Genomic DNA, 24,176 nt, shown 5'->3' on the forward strand with positions numbered 1-24,176 from the left:
TAAGGCTCGGCTGATTTTTCACCCCATTTGAGCTCTCCCAAGAAAAAGAATCAAAGTTCAGGAGTTAGAAACAGAGCTTAGTCCCTTGCAATATGCTAACAGAAAGAAAACTGCTAACAGAGCACAATTCATATTTTGTGCCACTGCATGAATTCAGCTATTAATTGGTACGAATAACTGCTACCCATGCACAGTAAAAAGTACATGAGATGTTTATCATAACTACATTACTATGCAATAGCTGTGAAAAATAAGTACAGTTAATTATTGAGAGGTTCAGACAGCTATTGCAGACATGGCATGGTTTGTAAACAAGCGAGGACACAACAATTTTACTAGTAAAGATAAACCTCTGGAGCAGTATGCCCTGAACAGTAACATTCACCATCTAAAAAGGAATGAACTCACACACAGTTGAGTGATTGCATAGTCCCAAGTTTCATTTATAGGCAGGCCTTTCTACTTGCCTTGAGTCGTGTGGAACAAGTTTAAATAATTGTTAGTAAAATTTGCTGCCCCAGTATACTGACAGCATGATGTTGGAAAAATGGCTTAATGCATATCATCAGGCTTAACTGGCATTGCATTGTGTCTTACCTCCCATGAATATGACACATTTCTTCTGCATTGCATTTTTATTGCATTTATTGCATTTTTATACTTATACAGTCACGATCATTAAATTGCTTACGCTTCCTACAGGAATAGTAATTTTTGTGACGATGAAGGGTTTGAAAACAAAAATAGCTATCCACTCTTATCTAGAAGCATGGATAATTATGAGTATAAATGAGCATATAAAAGTATAAATTGATATCTTTGAATATTAAGCATCTGGAATCGAGAGAATACATAACATCTCCATCCCCCAGTTAAATTTGTAAAACATGTGATCTGAATTTATAAAAGTAAATAAGAATCATACTTTCTAATGGAAAAGAGAAGACAGATATCATTCACATTTCAGAGCTTGCTCTCTCAGTTTAGCTACACGAAATTGATGTATCCAGAGTACAATTATTTCAGAAAGCATCAAATGAATCCCTACCATCCTCTTAAAATACAATTATTCAGCAAAGAATTCAATGATTCCTGTTTCCTCAGGAAACAGACTTATGAATCACTTTAATAATCTAGAACATCAAAATCCTTAAGTAGGATTCTAAGTCTTCCCATTATAACCAACAGCTTACAAAACTGTAAATAAAACTTACATTAGCACAGTGTAAGGCTAAAGCACAAAAGACTGCAAACATTTTAAAGTTGTTCTCATCAGTTTTAGAGAAGGCACTTCCACTTATTTTGTTCACCATCTGCACAACACCTATTACACTTCCTCGGCTTACAATGGGCATGCACAGGATATTTCTGGTTGTGTAGCCTGTGTAGAGGTCTACTTCTCTGGAGAGCCAGAAAAGAGAAAGGAAAAAAGAAAAGAGTTCATATTATTAATTAATATCTATTCCTTGATTCTCAGAAATGTTGATGTACAATATACTAAATCGTTTTAAAGAAGATGTAATTAGTACATGCAAGAAGTTCATCTCCAAAGCTCTCAAATATTTCCATCTACAGTGTCATGTTTAGAAAGAACTTTTTAATCCTTTAATCTCCATTTGCAAGATAAAGAATTAATATTTCCTCAAATGTACAATCAGCTTATTCATAAAATTAAAGAATACATTCAGGTACTTAGGCATGCTATTTGTTAGTGAACTTTTTTCCCTCCCCTGAAACTAATCAGATTGCAGGGAGGCTAGTAAAGAAAATCAGCAACAGTCTACCTAACTAGGCAAAGTTCTGTAACAGGAAAAATAACTAAGTTTTTCTCCATTATATTTATATTTGATAAAAATAACACTTTTTATTTGTATCTTTAAAATATCTCCCATGGCTAAAGCGTTTAAATAGATATCTATAGGTTGTCTCCTCATCAGAGGACCACAGCTCCATGAATGCATCCTAATATGAAATTTAAGTAGTAAATTTAAGTAAAAGGTTTGGTGAGCTATCTTCCCCTCCCATGAATAACATCCTACCTGTTAAAGCGTGGATCTGCATAGGCATCAGGGATGTTAAGGACTTCTCCTGTTCTTGCCACTTGACCAGCTATTCCTTTTTCTATAGAAAATCTGCAGAAAATAAAAATGTGTGTTAGCCACAATATGAGCTACCTGGAAAAACATTTTTCCAGTGGAGTCTGTCTTTGGCACGGTAATGGATATTTGTTCCCAACCAGCGTCATTTTGATGCTTTCAGGAGAAAAATCTTACAAGAGAACAACTAGTAGTAAATAATAAAATAAAAAAGCACATAGTAACAGATACTTTCTGAAAACATTTTATGCAACTACATAGCTTAATACAAAAGATGCCATAATATGACCATTTTAGTGACAAAAATTCAAAGTCTTCAATAACCCCAGGGGTTATGCCTAATAAACATGACAGTTGTACAGAACCCGAGACCTGTGTTTACCTTTACAAGCTATTGATTTTATAATCACTTTTACGTATGCATTGTTTCTTTAGACACATCATAGGCAATATGGAGCTTGTTTCTTTGGGGGGGGGCAGATGGATTTGGTAAAATAAACTTTGGAAAAAGACCAGTGGAAATTTCAAAGCTAAACATTTTATGCATTTGCCATGTACACTTGACAATAACTAGCTTGTTTCATCTCATGACATGCAAATAAGGCCCTGGTACTAACTGCATCCCTTAATCACCACAAGAAACTTAAACACAACAAATATATTCTGGAGTTGAATCAGAAAAACCTACAAGTCTGTCTTGCGAGGAAATAACTTCCAATTCTTTGACATAAAATAGTTATGACATACAAGCACAAAGAACTTGTGGAGAAAAAGAAGTAGAAAGAATCACATGTGGAACACTTTCCAATCCTGCCCCCACTGAAGTTAGTGACAAAGCTGACAGGATTTCACCCTGCACACCTGATTTTAAGTTAGTTTCTTCTGCTGCTTCTTATGATATGTACATGACACCAACTTAAGGCTCCTTCCTGATGAATGACTGACTCGGTGTCACTTCCTTACAGATATTTAAGTTGTACTTCTCTTTCAGTATACAGCACCCACGAAACAGCTCACACCCTTGCACTCAGAGTCAACATTCAATAATTTTCATACAGAAAAGACAGAAAGATATAAGCAAGAAAAACAATTATCAGGAAGGAGTATGAAAGTGTATGTTAAAGCAGGCCACCTTCTTTAATTTACACCACCTCCTTGCTTGTCAGTATGTAAATTGCACCAATTTTGACTCCTTCCATTCTCACTCACACAATGCAGTAAGTGGGAGTAAGTTTGTCTAAACGAGTCTAAGTGAAGACATGAATCACATCTCATATTGGCCCAGAACTTGAAAAGTGTAAGGAGGAAATGAAAAAAATTCTGAGAGAATCTATGCTGAGTATTTTAACAAAATTTTAGTGCAGGATATTTAGTCATACATTTCTTTCTTTTTAAGAACCTGCAAGTTTAAAACCTGTGTGTCTTTGAAAATCTCAATCTGCATCTATTAAGGATTCATAATTTTTGAAATGTGAAAAATGTTGTATTTACTTTGTTGTTTTGCCTCTTTCATTAAAAAAATGTGCATACGTGTAAAAATTATGTACTTATGACATGAAGCAGAAATACACATCAATTTTAGGCAGAGAATCCTATGTATTCATCACAAGCCCATATACATTTTCAAATTCACCACTTGAAGCACACTTCAGAATCACAATTACTTAAAAGTTCGAAAATACTCTAAATTCATATGAGAAAAAATAAAACTAAATTACTGGACTTGAAATCTTCAAAACCAATGACCAGTCCATACTAGATTCTACATATGCCTAATCCATCCATAAGAAGTACAAATTGTGATCTTCTTGCTTTGGATGTGCTTGAATCGCACAAATTTCAATTCCTCTTGGGAAAAAAAGTCCCATACTGGCAGACTACGCATTAGGTGCACCTTTACCTGCACCTTTACCTACCTCAGAACACCTCTGTTTTTTTCCCAACATGATTTCCAAAAGGACCGCCTCCGGAAGACGGCATTTCCAGGAGTGACGTTATAGCTTCAGAGACGTTGTTTCGATGGCACTGCAATGTCATTCCCAGAAGTACTACCTTCTGGAGGCGGGTCCTGGTGGGAATGATATCACAGTATGACAAGTATTGTCAGGGTACCTGCAGATAGGCACAGAGACTGGGTAATAAAATGCCTGCACATCCATAGTTATAATGAAACTGCATTCTTCTGCTAGCTACTCTTACCTTATTTCTTTGGTCTTCTTGAAGACAGGTTTCCCATCATTTTCTTCTCCAATGTCAAAAAGGTCTGAATACAGCTCCTTATTTTTGTGGTCAACCTGGAAGAGTGCACACCTATCTGCATTCACCAGGTTTTTTGCATATATCTATAGACAAAAAACAAAATTAGAGTTAACGGTCATGAGTTAGATTATCTTCAGTCATTTATCTGATAAAAACATAAGTCCCTAGAAGATAAAAGTTTTGAGAAATTATCCAGTATGAAAATCTGTTTGAAGGAGCATCCACCTTCACAGCAATCTTTTAGGATACAATTCAAAATGAAAGTGTGTCTTTTATTCTTTTTTTTTTTTTTTTTGTAAATTAGACTGTTGTTCTCCTTGAGAAATGCAGGAATATCTTTAGAGGCTTGAATGTTTGCTAAAAGAAAAATGGTTTTCCTATTACACTGTTTTTTTAAGTACAAAGAATGCTTTTCAAAATGGTACCTTTCCTCCTTCTATGTTTAGATATTATTCACCTTTTCTTGATTTTAAGTAGATAGGATATAGCAAGACCTAAGAACATTTTTGGCTTTTTGTCTTTACCTTCAATGCAAATATATTGGTATTGAATATCCAGCTATCCTGGTTTCAGCTGGGATAGTTAATTTTCTTTCTAGTAGCTGGTATAGTGCTGTGTTTTGGATTTAGGATGAGAATAATGTTGATAACACACTGATGATTTTAGTTGTTGCTAAACAGCCAAGGACTTTTCAGCTTCACATACTGGCCTGCCAACAAGAAGGCTGGAGGTGCACAAGAAGCTGGGAGGAGACACAGCCAGGACAGTTGACCCAAAATGGCCAAAAGGCCATTCCATACCATATGATGTCATGCTCAGCATATAAACTGGGGGGAGTTGGCTGGGCACAGCCGCTGCTCGGGGACAAAATCATAGAATCATTGAGGTTGGAAAAGACCTCTAAGATCATCGAGTCCAACCGTCAACCCAACATTACCATGCCCACTACACCATGTCCCTAAGCGCCTCATCTACATGTCTTTTAAATACTTCCAGGGATGGTGACTCCACCACTTCCCTGGGCAGCCTGTTCTTTCAGTAAAGAAATTTTTCCTAACGTCCAATATAAACCTCCCTTGGCGCAACTTGAGGCCATTTCCTCTCGTCCTATCGCTAGTTACCTGGCAGAAGAGACCAACACCCACCTCGCTACAACCTCCTTTCAGGGAGTTGTAGAGCGCGATGAGGTCTCCCCTCAGCCTCCTTTTCTCCAGGCTAAACAGTCCCAGGTCCCTCAGCCGCTCCTCATAAGACTTGTGCTCCAGGCCCTTCACCAGCTTCGTTGCCCTTCTCTGGACACGCTCCAGCACCTCCATGTCCTTCTTGTAGTGAGGGGCCCAAAACTGAACACAGGATTCGAGGTGCAGCCTCACCAGTGCCGAGTACAGGGGCATGATCACCTCCCTGCTCCTGCTGGCCACACTATTTCTGATACAGGCAAGGATGCCATTGGCCTTCTTGGCCACCTGGGCACATTGCCGGCTCATGTTCAGCTGGCGGTCAACCAGCACCCCCAGGTCCTTTTCCGGCTGGGCATCCATCAGTTGGTGGTGAGCAATTGTTTTTCATTTGCATCACTTGTCTTTCTTGGGTTTTATTTCTCTCTCTTTTTGTTATTTTCCTTTTCATTACAATTTTTTAAATTATTATTGTTATTTTATTTCAATTATTAAACTGTTCTTATCTCAATCCACAAGTGTTCTCACTTTTACTCTTCCAATTCTCTCCCCCATCCCACCAGCAGGGGGGTGAGGGTGAGTGAGCGTCTGTGTGGTGCTTAGCTGCCGGCTAGGGTTAAACCATGACACCAGCAAAGACAGACATAACAGAGAGGCTAGTGTTTATTTCTAAAAAAAGTTAAATGTGCCTATAATACATAACAATAAACAAATAGGGAAGCTTAGAAGCGTCATTATGGATTGCCCTATGCAGCAGTATAGGAAATGGCTGCACCCTCCTGATGACAGGGACAGTTCTTGCACAAAAGCTGAGACTTAGTAGTTCTACATTGTCGTGGTTTAACCTGGCAGGCAGCCAAATACTACGCAGCCGCTCACTCACTCCCCCCACCCCCAGTGGGACGGGGAGAGAATCGGAAGGGTAAGAGTGAGAAAAACTCGTGGGTTGAGATAAAGACAGTTTCATAGAACAGAAAAGGGAAAATAATAATGATAATGATAGAATATACAAAATGAGTGATGCACAATGCAATTGCTCACCACCCGTGCTGACTGATAACCAAGTAGCAATAGCTACTTCCTGGAACACGCCTACCATTCATATACTGAGCATGACGTCACATGGTATGGAATACCCCGTTGGCCAGCTGGGCTGGCTGTCCTGGTTGTGCTCCCTCCCAATGCTTGTTTTGTTTTGTTTTGTTTTGTTTTTCTTAAGCTCAACGTCCTTGACTAGCAGAGTACTTAGCAACAACTGAAAACATCAGTGTGTTATCAACATTCTTCTCATACTAAATCCAAAACACAGCACTAGGAAGAAATTTAAATCTATCACAGCCAAAACCAGGACATATATGAACTAACCAAAGCCCACAAGGTACCACCCATAGTCAAGAAAGTACCACAGTACAGCAATAGACTTGCACGGTCTCTATCATGCTTCGAATCAGCTAGGTTCATCTTAGTAAAACTAACTGCCAGCCAGCACTGATTGTCAGAACAGAATCTTGTCCCAGGAACAGCAGCTCTTCACTGAAATGTTTCTCAGATATATGATGGACTGAGAAGAAGAGGAAAGAGTGAACCAAAGTCAAACAAGGATCACTGTGTTAACCTAAGATGCCATATAGTCAGGTTTAAGAACCTGCTCTATCCAATTCAGATGCGTCTCCTATGTTTCTTATCTGCTCAGAAAGCAGAGTAACTGTGTGGTAGAGCATGATCTGAGATGGATCTCACTCAACTTTTAAAAATTGTATATAATAGCTATCTAGTCATTCAGCCACAGAAAAAGGCTGACTACATCTTGGTGTGCAATGCATGCAGGTGGCATGTCTTAAGAATTCTCAAGACTTCCATATGAATGAATTATCTTCTCAACTCCCTTCTCTCTTGTCTTTCAAAAATAAGAACAAAAACCTAAAATATTTCATTTCATATTAATAGACCAATAGACATTTCTATCAATAGACAAATATTAGACCTTGGCAGAAAAAAACCTATGAGACAATAAATCATTAGTTGGGACACTCTAATCCCGAGTCATCTGAGCTGTGTAAAGGGAACTGCACAGAAACCATCTAGACCAACTTTACAAAACTTGGAGGGCCCTCCCGTACTGACAGAATCTGTGGCTGGAAAGATTCTGTTGCTTTCTACTCCATCTGCTCCATCAGAGCAGTAGAAAGTCAGGGAGACTGCAAGCTAAGAGGTAACTTTTGTGAAATATTTCCCACTTAGAACATTAAGACATTTAAAGATCTCGACCACTCACATCATTTATTCCTTTGCTCAAAACAGAGTGAATATAAACCGTGCCAAAAAGGACAACGCGTCCAGTAAGTGCTTCTCTATACCTATTCAGAAATTGTATCAGATTTCTTTATAAAATCAACAGTACAGTGTTGATTTTATACAATTAAACTTTTGTGTTCTAATGCATATGACTCAAGAACTTACCTTGGTCATGACTCATAACTGCTTAAACACTACTAATTGAGAGAAATAGTTAATGGGATGAGAAAGTCTTCTCTAAAGCCCTAGGTCAAATCCCGGCCAGTGGCTGAAGGGGAGTATCAGTACAAAAGGTATACTTTGCATTGTCAATAGGGAGGCCAAGGACCACCTTTTGGGTAGGTTGCTTGTAACTACTCAAGCATATTGATAGGAAATTTTGCAAGGCAACTTGAACTTCTGCTTCCCCTCCTTGCCTCTATATTCAAAACTACCCTTGTACCACTAACTTCACTGAGGGATTTTAATGAAAATAAAAATTAGAAGAAAGCTAAAATCCCTGTACTTTTTTCTTTATTATTACAGGAAAAAATCAGACTTTAAGTGCAATCACCAAAGGGTGAAGTAGTGAGCTGAAATTGAGTACCACTCTTTCCTCACTGTGAGACACAGAATAAGCCACATAATGATAAAATCACACTCCCATAAAATGGCAATAAATGTGCAAACACGTAATTCAACTAATTGGCCCAAGAAACAGCCAACTGCTACAGCTTACAAAGGAAGCTGAATATGAAACATCTACGCAGGTTAAAATGCAGAATCATGATGCAGCCAAGTGTTGGAAAAGAAGATGAAAGAGTAAGCGTATTTTACTGCCAATTGTGTTTTCCACCAGGCCTCTATTCATAGGCAAGAACAGGGAAGAATATCAATATTTGTTCTCAGTGCCATATGTTACATTACCAGTTACATGCACACTGGTGTTACATGCTAGTTCTTTTAAATGTTACGCTATTTTTAAGCAATTCATTTAAATTGGAAAAGTCAATGTTCAGAAATGTGTCCTATGTGCAGAATTCTTGACTGTGTACTAACTAGAATAAGACAAACACTGCAGAATATTTTCCATTACTAATTCAAGGTTCTAAATAAAACCACTTTAATATTGTTTGCATTCTAAGTTTGTTGTCTTTGAATAGTCTAGCTAAGAATATCACTTTGAAGATTGGAGCAAGCATTGGAGTACTGCTGGAGAGTAAGTTTTTGAATATGCAAATTGAAACAATAGTATCACAGACCCGATTAAGATTTACATTCAGGAAAAAGAACTGCAGTATGCTATGAATGTGCCTAAAGCTAAAAAGCATAATTCATATATCAAACGCTCAAAATGTGCTACAAACAGCTAGTCCATATGTATTTGTAAACACTATTCAGGAAATAATTCTGAATTCAAAATTGATTGAGAAAATTATAATCTGTTTCTGAACTGTGCTTTAATTCATTGATTAGTTATTTCAATGGACTTGGCTTTACTGGTTTTTATAAAACATTGACTGACGCTGTCACTGTAGTTATGGGTGTAAATACTTATGCAAAGCAAAAGGGATGTCATGTCTTGCATATCTCATTCAGCAACTGGAACAAATACTCTAGAAGTAATGTTTGACCTCTACTCCCTCCTACAGACAGTAACTTCTTCAGAAGTGTTTTGCAGCACGTAGCAAATTGAATTTAGGAAAAAGGAATCAATACAAGCTGAAATAAAATGAGAAACAGAAGCTTTCTGTTACAATTTTCAAACCTTCTCTAAAACACAGCAGTAACTATTTAGTTCAGAGACAGTCACGTTTCATTACTTACGAAAGCTAGGAAACGAAGTTGTTGTGACAATGAAAAATCAAACTGACCTTTGCCATCTTCTTCCATATAGAGGTGCTAATACTGTTTGTATTACGTGTCCATTATAAACAGCTCATATATTTCAATGATGTAACATCTTACTTCAAGGAAAGGAGAATGAAGAACTTTAATAACTAAGACTAACAAACTTAGAAGTGAAAAAGACAACTTACCATTATATGTTCAAGTAGAGAATCTATTGCAACTATATTATCAAAATACGTTCTGCAGAGAAAGAGAAGTCAGTAAATATTGGCATTTAGTCAAACACTTCTCAAATGGCTGTCAGGGGCTCTTGTTTCACAACCGCTTAACAGTGGAGCCCGACTAGGTGAGGACAAACCTCTGCAACTTGAAAATCACTGACTGGCTTGCTATAGCACAAGGGAATTGAACTCCTAGCTCTGTTCCTTTAAACCATTATTCTACAATGACAGAATTGTAGAATATTCTCTATAATATGTAGAATTTTCTCTGTAGAAAAGGAAAAGACTACCTAACATTGCCTACCATGTATTGAATAGGCCCCTGCCGAGCAACACCAAGAATGTATCAAAATGCTTTGGCACCCTTTACACACTGAAAATTTTAAAAGGAAAAGTAAAAAGGAAAAGAAAAGCCATCCAAAAGATTAAAAAAAAGTAATTTCTTCCATTGCTGATATATATTATCTACATGCTTTCAAAATATCTCATTAGGTTTACACATAGAGGACTATGTACTGAGATCTAATGAAAACTATGTATTGTAGCTAAATTCACGTCATATTATCTAACCCTTAACACTATTTAAAAGGCAACAATTTATAAAACTCTTAATGAGTCTTCTCTATCAACCCAGGTGTAGCATACTGAAGTTGCAGAAAAAGACTGATCTTGTGACTTGGGGGAAAAAAAAAGGTATCTCGGTTTCACAGCAAAGTGGTAACTGTCCAAGGACAGTCAAGAACGTTGAAAGATAAAGGTCAAACTTATTAGTAAAAGAAGTCTAAATCTTCCACATGCCAAGTCTTAATAACCCTCAGATTACAATGTTCCCAGCAGACAGAAAGACATTGTCCCATGGCCTTGAACATATATACAGCTCAGTTCTGTTTGGGTCTAGTGGAAAGGAAATATATAATACACTGGTCTTACATTGTCAGGGACATGAAAAGGTGGAGCACTGCATACTATGCCCTTTCTAAAATGTTACAGAACATGTCCCAGTGACATTGCATGCGAACAATTTCCTCACTGAATAGGAAACCCTCTTTCCATATAAGAAAAGGTACAGACCATTTCTGAGAGGAAACTAATCATTTTCCTGCTAGTGCAAGTCTTTACCTACACGAAGTTCATGAAGTTGTTATTAAATGATATCCCAATTTAGTGGCTCAAAACATAGGGTTTCTTTTTTGTTAAAACTAAACAATTCTAGCAACTGATAATGCTGTATAAGAGGTATTTTCTCATAGAAATACATATTAAATATTTGTAGTATTTATTGCAATGTTTATCTTAAAAATTTAAAATAATTTACAAAGTTCTTTAAAACAATCTCAGTACTATGTCCCAAGAGTAAATTGCCAGCCCATAAATTTGGGTAGATTAATCCAGAGTTCTCTGGTAAAGTAGCTCAGTACAGATGTTAGCAACATAAAAGCACTCTGGAAAGGAACAGAACAGTGCAAGACACTGCAGCAAGTGGATAGCTCTGGCAAGGGAATGATGAGAGTGCCCTTTAGGAGACACAAGCTGAGCCTAAGCTGAAATAAAAAAAAAAAAGGTTATCCCTGAGGAAAAAAGCTAGGAGAAACATCTGGATACAATCAGCTTGCCCTCCTTGCAAGGGGTAGACTCCTCCCTGCGGTGTATCACTCCCCAGCCCAGTCAGGTCGACTTGGCTGCCTGTGTTCCTGAGCAATGCCGTAGAATCTTGGACATCCTCTAACCTCATCAGTTCGAGAATTGTTCACCAAGACCCACAGAAGTATTTGTAACAGCAAAAATCTGAGACATCTCATTTTTCCACAGTATCATTAGTCCTTTGTGATGCACTTGGAAATTCTTTAACTAGTTCGATAAAACACCATTAAGCACCCCAGACTGTCATTTATCAAAAGTACAACTCTGGTTAGTCTTTTAATTTATTGGCTATCTCTACTATTTAAAGATGCTAATAGCAGCAAAAAAGAAAAAGGTATGAAGGAAGAGCAGATCACCTAAGACACTAAATTAACTTTGCAAGTCTAAGCCTAAGCTTTCATACTCTTACTATGTTTTCAATTTAATCTTGCATTTATTGTGACAAGAAATTAAAAGAAAACATATTACATGCAGTTACAGTCTTTGAAAATGAAAACAGAGCCTCCAGAAAATGCAGGGGAAGAACAATCGTGTGGCAGCCCTGATTCTTCAAGGATATATCCCTGAAGTGCGTATACTTATGCGCGTGTGTGTGTGTATACATACATGTCAAAAAAAAGCGGGGGAAGCTGAAGCAAGCTAACTAACTTTTCATAAAGTCCTTTCAAATCTTCTAAAATTGGCCATGAAAAGAGATGGCAAGCCTATTTGTCACTTCTCAAAAGAGGGCCACATTTAACTCTGACAGAAGAGGGGAAAAAAAGGAAAAAAACCCATGCAAAAGACCACAAGAGTAAACAAATTCTGTAAGGTATAATCGAATGTTACATTTTCTTCTGCACCATCACCAAAAAAAAAAGTTTAATAGGTATACACCACTGCCACCCACATCATTCGTTCCTGTCTCTGTGCTGAAGTTTGCCCACCACCCTGAAACGTGCTTTCGCACCTGCTTGTGAGCTACACTGTAAAACACAGGTAGATTGGAAGAGCCATGTTAGAAAAGCTGATCAAAATAAATTGATGAGATTATAGTGCAAATCACACTTACTTGGATACATCAAGCAAGAAGTCATTCAGTTCAGTCTGCTTGGCAAGGCCCCGGCACACCTGGAAGCACAGATCACGTTATCATTAGCTCCAGAAGAACACTGAAGTCAAAGGAAAACTGAAGTCATGCAGTCTACCCATTTAATTTGTATGAAAAAAATACCACTACTACTATATACATATGTTACAGCACTGTATAAAATTAAAAGCTGGATTTGTGTGCTGGGTTTCAATCTTAGCTATCTAGCTGCTGAGTTAAAACTGTCAAATGCAAGTAACATCCTTCTTAAGACTCTTTGAAAGATGTTGGTTGTTATACTTGTTCATGCTGCCTCAAAGGCTGCCACTGAATGTGGTTATGGAATCAACTTAAAGACACTTCCTTATCCAGACCCTCAGCTGTTCTGAGAATGTCAAATATTTTGTTTGCTTTCTTCCTTACCACTTACTTTTACCACTTTTTTCCAGGTTGCAAAGTAGCATGTAGATACAACTGAAGACTGACATCAGGCAAGTTTAAGTAGGCTAAGTAGCAGGTGATATATGCTCAACTTCGGGAGAAATCAGCGTGAATATGAACACAAAAACAGTACGCATACTACATTTTAGAAGCCAAGTGTTAGATGAAGCAAAGCTTTGAACTGTATTTTTACTTCACCTAATTACATACTCTGCACCTAAAGTACAACCGTACACCTGTATACTACTAGAGCAAGCACCGAGGTCAAAAAAAGAAAACAAGCCTCTATTGTTTGTACCTTTTACACAATAAAATATCACTCAGAACTAGTAATATCTTTCATCTGTGCAATGCAGATATAAATAAATATGCAAAATATGACAAAATACAAGCCTTACTCTTGCATATAACTAGGTAACCAGGTACAACTGCTTGATACACACTACTTCCTAAAGCCCAGCTGTGAGTCTGGTAGGTACGGCCCAACGCCAGATCAAAACTCTTGCGTTCTTCTTCTGCAAAACTTGGGAAGGGCAAGCGTTCTGCTTAGCAGAAGGGTGAGAAATGAAAATGACCAATGGACAGGCTTAAACTAAACTTTCCGTGTTTTGTTTTGTTACATGGAAGACTTCTCAGTTAAAGAGGAAGTCGTCGTTATAAAGTGAAACTACAACTGCATGCAATTGCAATTCTACTAGCGTACAATAGCCTATGCCAGCTAATTCTGCCTAAATGTGCCAGGGTGAATGACCATCCCAAAGCCAATGACTTCCAGCACCAGGGTGGCAAATATTAGAGTCTAGAAAAGAAAAGCTTTGCCAAGTGTATGAAAGACACCTTGAAAAAAAGAACATCACGAACTTCCTCCGGTGAGTTGACAGAAGAACCTATTTTAGCATCTTGTGTGAGCTGACGGAATACGTTTAGTTTCAGTGTTACCATCTTCTCCTAGCTGAAGTAACAAAACCTATTAGCAAAGCTGCTGGGGTTTGCTAGAACAGCTGGCACTGTGTGGAGCTTCATTAGGCACCCGACTAGGGACAGCATGAAGCATCCATAGTGGGAGTAGTTACAGGACCATGAAGCAGCTAGCAAGGATGGCTTGAAGTACGCTTAGCTGGCAACACCTAATAATCTCAAACAAATAATCCAAAGCAGGAGGAAAGCAACCGGTGGCCTAGCAGTTGCCTTCTTATAAGAAAAAAACTGCAAAGTTGTTATAATTCTCCTTTAGCAATTATTTATCTACTTTGTTAAAGTTTCTTTTTCTTTTAGTAAAAATACTGTTTAAGTTATTTGATCCACGGTTGCAAGTGAGGAAAACTAGCTCAATGAACATCAAAAATGTTAGCATATTTTTCCCAGGTTCAGGGAAGGGGCTTGAATCAATGTTTTATTAGTGACCTCCACTTAAATTTGATCATAATCCATGTTCCTACTAATCAAGTTCTGGCAGAAGGGTTACACAATGAAAAAAATGAAAAACCACCCACACTTACTTGTACTTGATGTATTGCTACTGAAGCCCATGCAAGATTTGCTGTTGCAACCTGAAACAAAAGAGAAGAAACTAACTCTGAACAAACCTTGAAAACTGCACATCCGTTAGGTGCTTGTTTTCTCTATCTAGCTGCTAAGTAAATTGACTGAGCTGTTTTAGACAGACAGGCAGTAACAATTTGTGGGAAGACAGTTATTTTGCGAAAGTCTCAGTATACTTTCAATTTTAGTAAGGTACATTCAGTCACAAAAGAAAGATCATCATTTCTTGTATCAAAAAATGCTTACCAGTGCTCTTCAGAAGTGGTTTTGGGAACCCATCAGCTCAGAAATACAACATCAAAACAAACATCCCATAAGCTGAGAGCTTTAAAAACTACATTATGTACATTGTTGAAAGGCATCTGCATAGAAATAAAATATCCCGTAACATCTTTCTGGGCTGTATCTCTTCAGCCACTGCTATTTCCAGCTGTAAACAGGCAGGGTTTCTTTCACCACCATTTTGGTGGCAGAAGAACCAAACCTGATCCCTCAGCTCACAACTAGTGTTTTAAGTACGACAGTTTCCAGGCAACATTTCAAACAAATGTCATGTAAACTGCAGTTAACTAAGATGTGCTACCATGCATAATCTCCTGTCCTTGAAACACAGGAGCTTTACAGGAACACAGAGGATAGAAGTACAAGAGGTCTGCTGCTGCATACCCTCCTAAGGTACTTTTTTTAATTTTATTTTTTTTTAAACAGAACACATTGTACACATTTTATGAAAACTGCTAATGGTATCCAAAGGCTTTCTGAAACCTGAAAATGAAAAGAATGCTTTAGAACACTCAGGAAGTGACCTTAAAATATTTTTAATTTACTAATAAAATACTTTTATTTAGCAGCCAGTCTTTTCCAAGTAGAACATTCATGAACTTCAGTTACAGAAAGTATTTCATAAAACATAAAAGATTCATATTTGTACAGAACAATACGTCTGAGACCTATCTGAATTGCAGATTGATTAATGTAGTAGGATAATTTAAAAAAATAAATACATTGTGTGTAAGCAGCAGAATTAAAGAAGCCTGGTTTTGTGTGAACACCTGTTCTTTGTTCTGTGAGCAGGGACACTGGCACCACCATACTAATCCAGTCCCCTACCATGACCTCTGCCTACTGGTGAAAAAATACCAGGTGCGACACTGAGGCTGAAGTGTCTGCCCAACTAATATACATGTATAGGCATCACATGTATGCTAGGCTACTTAGGTTGCTGATAAACAGAATATACAATTGACAAATATTGCTGTTTTTTCCTTCCTTGGGAGGGCTAGTTTTAATATCTCTTGTCTGCACATCTTCTGTTCTTTTCACAAGAGTAATTCCTGTTCAGTACAGCTAAACTGCTCCATGATGCATCTCGTACCACTATTGAGACAACAGACCTGGCTAGAACTCACACCATTTTGTCCTACCCTCTGTGTTCAGGTTCCCTTTCCTGGGGAAGGGTACAGAGAGAAATAAATGGTACATTCATCTTAATGTGAGAGCCGTCTTAATGTGTACTTGGGACATAACAAGGATGCTCACCCAGACCATGAGAGCCAAGATGCACTTCTAACTCCTTTAATGCAGCGATAGCCTTTGAGACATCTGCTCCATTTCAAATTTGTTTGTACTTGGCTAACAATTCATAACTTTGGATGTAGCTACACAGGCCTTATATAAATACAGTAAACGATGCAGTGTAGAGAACAGTCATGGAAATGGGAAGACGGTTATGAATAGGAGTATCTGGATGGGGAAGCATCAGAAGGAAAAAAAAGCAGAAGAGAGTTTTATGAATGGCAGCTAGATTAGCAGGTCATCCAGGTACGAGCACATCTACACACAGTTTCTAAGGACATCTAGGTCAGGAGACAAAGGACAGTGAGTAAATCTTGACGACTCAGAGAGATGGGACAGGCTAGAGAGACAAAAGATGTCAGCTCCCAAAGGCTAAAGAAAAGGCTGACCCAAAACCAGGACATGGTTGTCAACCTAGGAAGAAACTAGGCAACATAAGGACTCAAAGAGCCGGCATCCCTTGTCCTCCCATTGCAAGGCATCCTGGAGAGACTACCTGAATACACACATCTCTGCACGCGACTCTTGGAAATACCACCTGGACACACAGATCTGGGTGCTGCGAGTGTGTGGATGTAAGAATGTGAAGGCAAATACATTAAATCTCTTTTGCTTCACTTTTGTTTTAAAATAAAGTCACTTTCCCCTCCTGTGAGACCTAGCATTGAGATGAGCTACACTGTTGTTACACGTTGCAACATTATGTTTTACAACAGGGCTCATGCACTTGAGAAGCCACACCAAAGAAGTCAACTAAATAAAAAAAAAAAAATCTTTCCACATTGTAATATAAAGCTTTACTGGAAAGTTAAAATTGAGACTTAGGATAACTCAGCAGTGTCCTTTTTATATAAAGTGATTTCGGTTTTTGACATTTGATTTACACATTTATTATCTATTTATAAATATACATTTATATTTCATTCACCTGCTTTGCATTAACTTCTCTAACAACTCTGTATTGAGTTTATGATCAATAAAGAAATCTTGAACCTGGTTTTCCACAGAAGAACACAAGGTAAAATTCTTGATGTTTCCCTGTACTTGGATATGTAAATTTTACCTCCTGTGACTGAAAATACAAATCACTACCTTTTTTTTTCAATAAGTAATGTTCGATGAGAACAACAATCAAATATGGAAAAGGTAAAAAACACATGAGAAGAGTGAGAGAAGGAAGTCTTGGGGGGCTGAAGTGCTGACCATGTGGAGAAGTGGGGAAAGGCTGGGCATGAGCTCACCTCTTGGTGACTAAGGTGGAAGGCTTCTTTGCCCCAGTGACGGTAAAGCTCCAGGATACCAATCAGATCACCAATTGCGGTGACAATTGGCAAACACAGAACAGATTGGATACGAGTCCCTGATTCCAGTCCAGTACCTTTGGGAAATCGCTCATCCTAGAAAATGTAAACATAATCTGATAAAATGTAAATATCATAACATCAACATGAAAGATATACTGATGTTTTCCTCCCTCTCCAGGCTGATCAAATCTGCAGGAAAATTATAAAATTCACTAAAACTCATATCTCAGCATAATTTACACAGTATTAAGACATCTACTAAAAAAATGCAATAAAAAAGTCTCAGCATTAATTTACATATACAGATAACCTTATTGATGTGAAGTCAGAATTAGCTGTGATATTAGACCCAGCTTTAGGTTTGTTTTTATAATACATTTTCTCTAATCTCACATGCAGCAAAACCAGCACTTCATTGCTAATGCCAGTCCAGATTAAGTAAAAACCCAAACAAACAACACTACCCCGCCACTTCCTTCCCCCCCAAAAAAAACCCGCAAAGCATTTGTAATCATGAAGTGGACTGCTCAGATTTCAGTGTTACCAAGCAGACAGCAGTGCTTGCAAGAGAAGAAAAATCAAAACCTGAGGTTAAGGCTTTAGGTTATACAGAGTTATAATACTCAACCAACTCCTGAGGAGGAAATGTGTTCCCAAAAAATTATGCATGAGAATAAGAATCTCTCTCCTTCCCTTGCTTATGCATCCTGAATAAACCGGTGCAAAAGTTATAGGAACAAATGTTAAAATAATCCTACCAGCTGCTATAAAAGGCCCAAACTCGTAACTTTTAACCTACATAGGGAATGTCCAAGGCTTTATAGCTTCAGTTCCCCATGTAGGAACACTCACAAAGACCTGAGAAACCACCTGGTTGTTACAGTTAGTAAGGCAGTCACTAGCCCATGTGAGGTGTGCGAGACCCACTTCGTTGCACATCAATCCTTCACTACTTGATTCGTACCAGATGTTCCCTGCAGGCTGTGCTTAGCAAAGACAGACGCTCCTTCAAGGCTGATCAAAATCTCTCCTTTCTCAAAGAAGACAGCAAGTAATCTCTACCTTAATTACTAAGATGACAATCAATCTGAACAGCTAGGAACAAACGACAGACAAAAGAGAGTGGGAAGCACTTTGCAACACAAGCCTCCTGCTTTCACTTTTTAATTCTGTCCTCCCAAAAAAAAGGGCTGGCAAGTCTATCTGCAAGCGCTTCCCTTTCACTGTTGAGATGATCCTAAAATCACATGAAGGCAAACCATGCACCAAAATGAATCCTCATGTTCGGTCAATAATCCACTGATACTGTAAACAGCAAAAAAAGTTCAAAACTCCTCCCCACTACCCTCCCCTCTCCCCCCCCAATTTTATTATGAATGTAAAATCAAAACATACAACCCTCATAATACAAGGATATAATGATATTAATTGGAAATTACCAGTAACAATTTAAGCCCTATATGTGACTGAAAAAACCTAACATCATATAAAATCTTTATAGTCCAGGGTGTATAGAAAGCACTGACTGTTACTACAGGGAAAGCAGCTTCTGCCTTTTGTTTTTGTGGTTCTGTTTAAGTGTGCTCACATTAAGCATTTGGTACTTTGATTATAGCCTGGGTTTGCCCAATAAAGGTCATACATTTTTTAACAAATATTTTTTAAAATAGAGACAGTGATGTCCAGTTTTGGCCACAGTATCCAAAGATTGTTATTCTGGACAGAACTCAAAAGGATAGAAAACACTGAAGAGAGAGGAGAATTTAAACTTCCTCGGTGTTCTCATAACCAGTTGATCATAAAGTGTTCTCATAAAGTACAGTTTAAATACCAGTTTCATACAATTGCATAGATGTGACTAGAGGATGAAGTTTTTCAAAGAATTAAAAAGGACAGACATACAGAGTGCCGAGAATTATCAGACTATTGCCTTAGGATTTTCTGAATCCTTTTACGGACAAAGGCCTGAATTTTGATATCTGTTACATTACTGTACCTTTCATGTAGTAGGTTACTTTCCCAAGTAACTAGTGATAGGATGAGAGGAAATGGCCTCAAGTTGCACCAAGGGAGGTTTAGATCAGACATTAGGAGAAATTTCTTTACTGTAAGAGTGGTCAGGCCTTGGAACAGGCTGCCCAGGGAAGTGGTTGAGTCACCATCCCTGAAGTATTTAAAAGACGTGTAGATGTGGCAGTTAGGGACATGGTTTAGTGGGCATGGTGGAGTTGGGTTGATGGTTGGACTCGATGATCTTAGAGGTCTTTTCCAACCTTAATGATTCTATGATTCTATGATTCTATGTAGGTCTACTGATATTGTAAGTATTCTAGCTTTACATTAGTGTAAGCAGAGATCAAAATCGTGTCTAATAACCAGAATTCTGATTGACATTTTTGTCAGTGTGAGCCCTGCATTATAATTAAATCAAACTTTGATTGACTATATGTAAGCCTTCTTGTTTGGGATTAGCACACTAAGTATTTCAAGACCAGGAGGACAGGAGCCTTGACTGATAGTTTTTTTTCTCTCCAAGTGACCATGGTACCATTACTTCCCTTACCTGACAACCAAAAAAATGTTAAAAGACAAAAATCTTTAAACTTAAAAATAAATGAGATATTCTGAAATTATTCCATCAAGCTAATCCAAACTCGAATTTATTTTCTTGGTAGCAAGACAGATGTAAATTCTATCACTATACATTCAGCCCAATAAACATTTCAGCATCAAAATATTCATTCTAAGACCATGCTGTAATCATCTTATTAAAAAGAGAAAGCTTTTTACCCCCAGAATATCTTCTACTAACAACGTTTTTCTGGATCTGGCTACGTAAGCAGATACTGTAGTGCCATGTGCAATGGGCCCCGCAGGAATGAGCCGTGGTTGTCCTTCTTTAGCTCCTGGTGGTGTAAATACACACAGACTCTAGTTAGAAGGAAAAAAAAGAAAAAAAAAAAAGAATGCCATTAGAAAGCATGGTTACTTTTACAGAATTACTGTGCTACATATATAGTGTAAAGGAATGGATAAAGTAGATAATTTAGATAATCACAGCTTTTGACAATGAAAAGCAGTTGGATAAATTCCGCTTAACTGTTTTGAAATCTTAGGAAATCCCACTCTAAAGTCACCATTCAGGCAGTGGATAACTCTTCTGCTGAAGTCAGTCATCGCTTATACCAGGATTGGATTGTGTTTACCTTGAACACACAGTACACCACATAAAGACTCACAGAGGAAAATATTACCTTGTAAGAGAAAGATTTTTTTTTTCCTAGGGTGCACTTACTTGTTTATTTCAATAGAAAATACCCAAAAAGTAGAGATAATATTTAATTTTTTTGTCTCATCCAATCTAAAAAAAAATCTATGGGCCTGATTCATTAAAGAAATTAAGTGAAATCTAGGCACTATGAAATCAGTGGCGTTTCTCTTATTTTGCTCTCCTAGACCTGTGAGGTCAGCATCACTACAGCACCTGAGTACCTCACAATCTCTAACTACGCATTATTATAACTCCTCTGCAAGTTGGATGGTGACGCTATCCTCATTTTATAGATGGAAACTACGATGAACATTTTGTATTAATACGGTTATTTTAGCTGAGAGTCCAGTTACCATTTGAGTACACACTTCACAGTTCGTACCACATAGCCTACAGAATGCCTTGCACTATGGCTTAGAGCGAGAGCGAGCCAAATGGAACACAAGACAAAGAAAACTCAGGTTGTTGTGGTTTAACCTGGCAGGCAGCCAAATACCACGCAGCCGCTCACTCACTCCCCCCACCCCCAGTGGGACGGGGAGAGAATCGGAAGGGTAAGAGTAAGAGAAACTCATGGGTTGAGATAAAGACAGTTTAATAGAACATAAAAAAAAGGGAAAATAATAATGATAATGATAAAATACACAAAATGAGTGATGCACAATGCAATTGCTCACCACCCGCGCTGACCGATAACCAAGTAGCGATCGGTACTTCCTGGATCACGCCTACCCTTCATACACTGAGCATGACGTCACATGGTATGGAATACCCTATTGGCCAGCTGGGCTGGCTGTCCTGATTATGTTCCCTCCCATCTTGTGTACCTAGCTCAGTCAGTAGGCACGGGAGCTGTCCTTGGACTAGGAGGGCACTTAGCAACAACTGAAAACATCAGTGTGTTATCAACATTCTTCTCATACTAAATCCAAAACACAGCACTAGGAAGAAATTTAACCCTATCCCAGCCGAAACCAGGACACAGGTGTGAAAGAAAGGAGACAGACTTCAGAGATCAATAGTTACCAATCTGGGCCTTGTGAGACCAAGTAAATTACTAAACAGGGACTGTTTTCTAGCACGGAATATTAAAGGTAAAATTTGCATGTGAAAACTCAACATCTACTGTCAGCTGTAGAAAATGAAGTGATGATATGAGATGCATCCTCTCATAATTATCATTTCTTTATTCTGCAAACATGCAAGGCACATTATAAAAAATACTAAACAATTCCAAAAAGAACACACTGTAATGTTCAGAAACTAAGGAGATGCAATATAACGCACCATATGCAGGTATTCCTGCAGCAGTGAAGGTATCTTAGCTGTAATGGATTAACAGCATTTTGGAAGGAGAAAGTTGGATTTTATGCTGAGGGAAAAACAAATGGCCAAAGAAAAGGATGGAATTCATAGCCAAAACAAGAGTGAAGTCTATCCAAGAAGAATCACTGGTCCGATGGTTAAGGCATTTAGTGAGTTCAAAAGAAAACCACTCAAGATTCTTACAAAACCAGTAACTGAGTATTTGTCAGGCAGTCTCCAAAAGTTCACCAAGGCAAGGAAAAGCGTTTTCCATCCAGTTATTAAATTGCTAATATTGTGATACAGACGAGAATTAAACTACCTTAAAAGAGAAAATAGAGCTGCCACACAGTATTTTAGCTCTGACAAGTCATTTCAGCCTATTTATTTCATACGTCTCATGCAGTTGGAAGGAAAGATACTTCTTCCATGGAGTAGCTCTACTGAACATGCACAGTATTTACTCCATTTTGATGTCTTGCATTACGGTACAAATGCATGAAATCTTGAAATTTTCTGTTTAATCTGATCCCAGACCTCCAACCTAATTCTTCAAACCCATTTACACTCATAGCCTCTTTAAAGAGTGGCCTTTAGCAGTGAAAGACACTGGAAAAGTCACAATGTTTATTTTCCATAAGAAATACAAGAATGTGCTACACAAAAAAAAAAGCAACACACACACACACAAAACCCAAACAACAAAAACCATTGAATCTGCCATAACAAGCCTGCTCAATTTATCAGAATAAAAAGCTCCATTTATTCTTACTGTCTTATAACCTAACAAAATAAAGATATATCTAATTCTTAAATGAAAACTTAGTTTCACAGTTACTTGCCTTCATAAGCTTTAGTTTCATGTTTTTACATGCACTTAAATAGAATGAAAAAGAACATTTTACATAACAGATCCAAGAAAAGCACCCCATGCTCTGAAAAAAAGTACATTATTCTAATAAAACTGAAGAAACCACAGTTCATGATTTATTTAAATCAGTGTTCTGATATGAAATTTTTTTTTTTAAATCAAAGAAGCTAGTAAAAGGTTTAGGATATAAAGGGCATAGAAATACTGAAATACATATCTTCACAAATGTTTGACCTGCTACACTATATGCTTATAGGAAAAAGATTTACTATTAAAAAAGTACTTTTATAGTAGGAACAGTAACACTATAATGTGTTCAATACTGAAAAGGTGGTTCATATTGCAGAGTATTCCAAAATGCAGAAGATGAAACACAATGTTTAAAGTCTGAATTATGTTGTCTAAGTAGTGGCATGAGTCAAATTAAATTAACAGGACACTGCAGACCAAAGTTGATATCTCCAAAGATTAACACTTCTATTCACACCATTCTTCTTACTTTTTCTTAAGACATAGTTGGTTCTTTATGCCAAGATAGCAATGTGTGACGCTTAGCAAAGTAACTGTGTTATTGAAATTACGCATATAAAATACGCTTTTCCACACTGGTCTCCTGAGTCATGCCCATAACTAAATATAAAACAACGCACAAATCTTTCTCTTCTCAGAAACAGCTTCTCAAAACAAAATACAAGAAAAAAAGACAACACCAAACAGCCACTTTCACCAGAAAACAAAGAACTCACTTCTTCCACACGTATTTTTCTCCAGAAAAGGCCTTCACTGGATCTTCAATGGCCAAAAAAACGTGTTGACACCATGAAGCATTGCTAGCAAAAGCTGCTTTCGCCAGCACAGTCTTTCCTGTGTCCTTGTGTAAGTATCAGTATGGCTGGTAAACCCCTCTGTTGCTACCACCATGGAAGTTCTGCTGTGAATAGGCATCCCTATATTGGAAAAAGCTCGTGGACGTTATTCTAATTCCAGTGATAAAGTGTTTTGCAGAAACAATCCCATTCTACTTCTTAAGGGAAACTACAAACCCGACTGCTAAGGGGTCAGTGATCAAAAAATTCTTCAAAGTACCTAGTACGTTCTAAATTTGCCACTATTCCTCCTGACTCTGTACTGGTAGAAAAGTAGGACTGTGCAAGGACAGACCTCCCCCTAGACCTGAAACAACAACCCTTGATCTCCAAGGCCATGGAACAATTGATAATCTTATCCTGACCATGCAGCACTATTAAAAAGAAAGGCAGATTTTCTCGTAACCATATA

At 37.8% G+C, this 24,176-nt stretch overlaps 1 protein-coding gene across 1 annotated transcript in view; it reads right to left on the reverse strand.

Annotated features, from left to right (window-relative positions):
• Positions 1-24,176, reverse strand: part of PDE10A (phosphodiesterase 10A) — a 190,354-nt gene that overhangs the window by 28,626 nt on the left and 137,552 nt on the right. The window contains exons 6-13 of the mRNA XM_075146315.1: positions 20,242-20,382; positions 17,389-17,544; positions 14,530-14,580; positions 12,572-12,630; positions 9,847-9,898; positions 4,296-4,438; positions 2,040-2,132; positions 1,215-1,401 (exon numbers count right to left, since the gene is read on the reverse strand). Coding sequence (XP_075002416.1) covers positions 1,215-1,401; positions 2,040-2,132; positions 4,296-4,438; positions 9,847-9,898; positions 12,572-12,630; positions 14,530-14,580; positions 17,389-17,544; positions 20,242-20,382 — 882 coding nt within the window. The remainder of the gene's footprint in view (positions 1-1,214; positions 1,402-2,039; positions 2,133-4,295; positions 4,439-9,846; positions 9,899-12,571; positions 12,631-14,529; positions 14,581-17,388; positions 17,545-20,241; positions 20,383-24,176) is intronic.

The sequence above is a fragment of the Calonectris borealis genome, chromosome 3 (genome assembly GCF_964195595.1).
Source record: "Calonectris borealis chromosome 3, bCalBor7.hap1.2, whole genome shotgun sequence".
Lineage (NCBI taxonomy): Eukaryota > Metazoa > Chordata > Aves > Procellariiformes > Procellariidae > Calonectris > Calonectris borealis.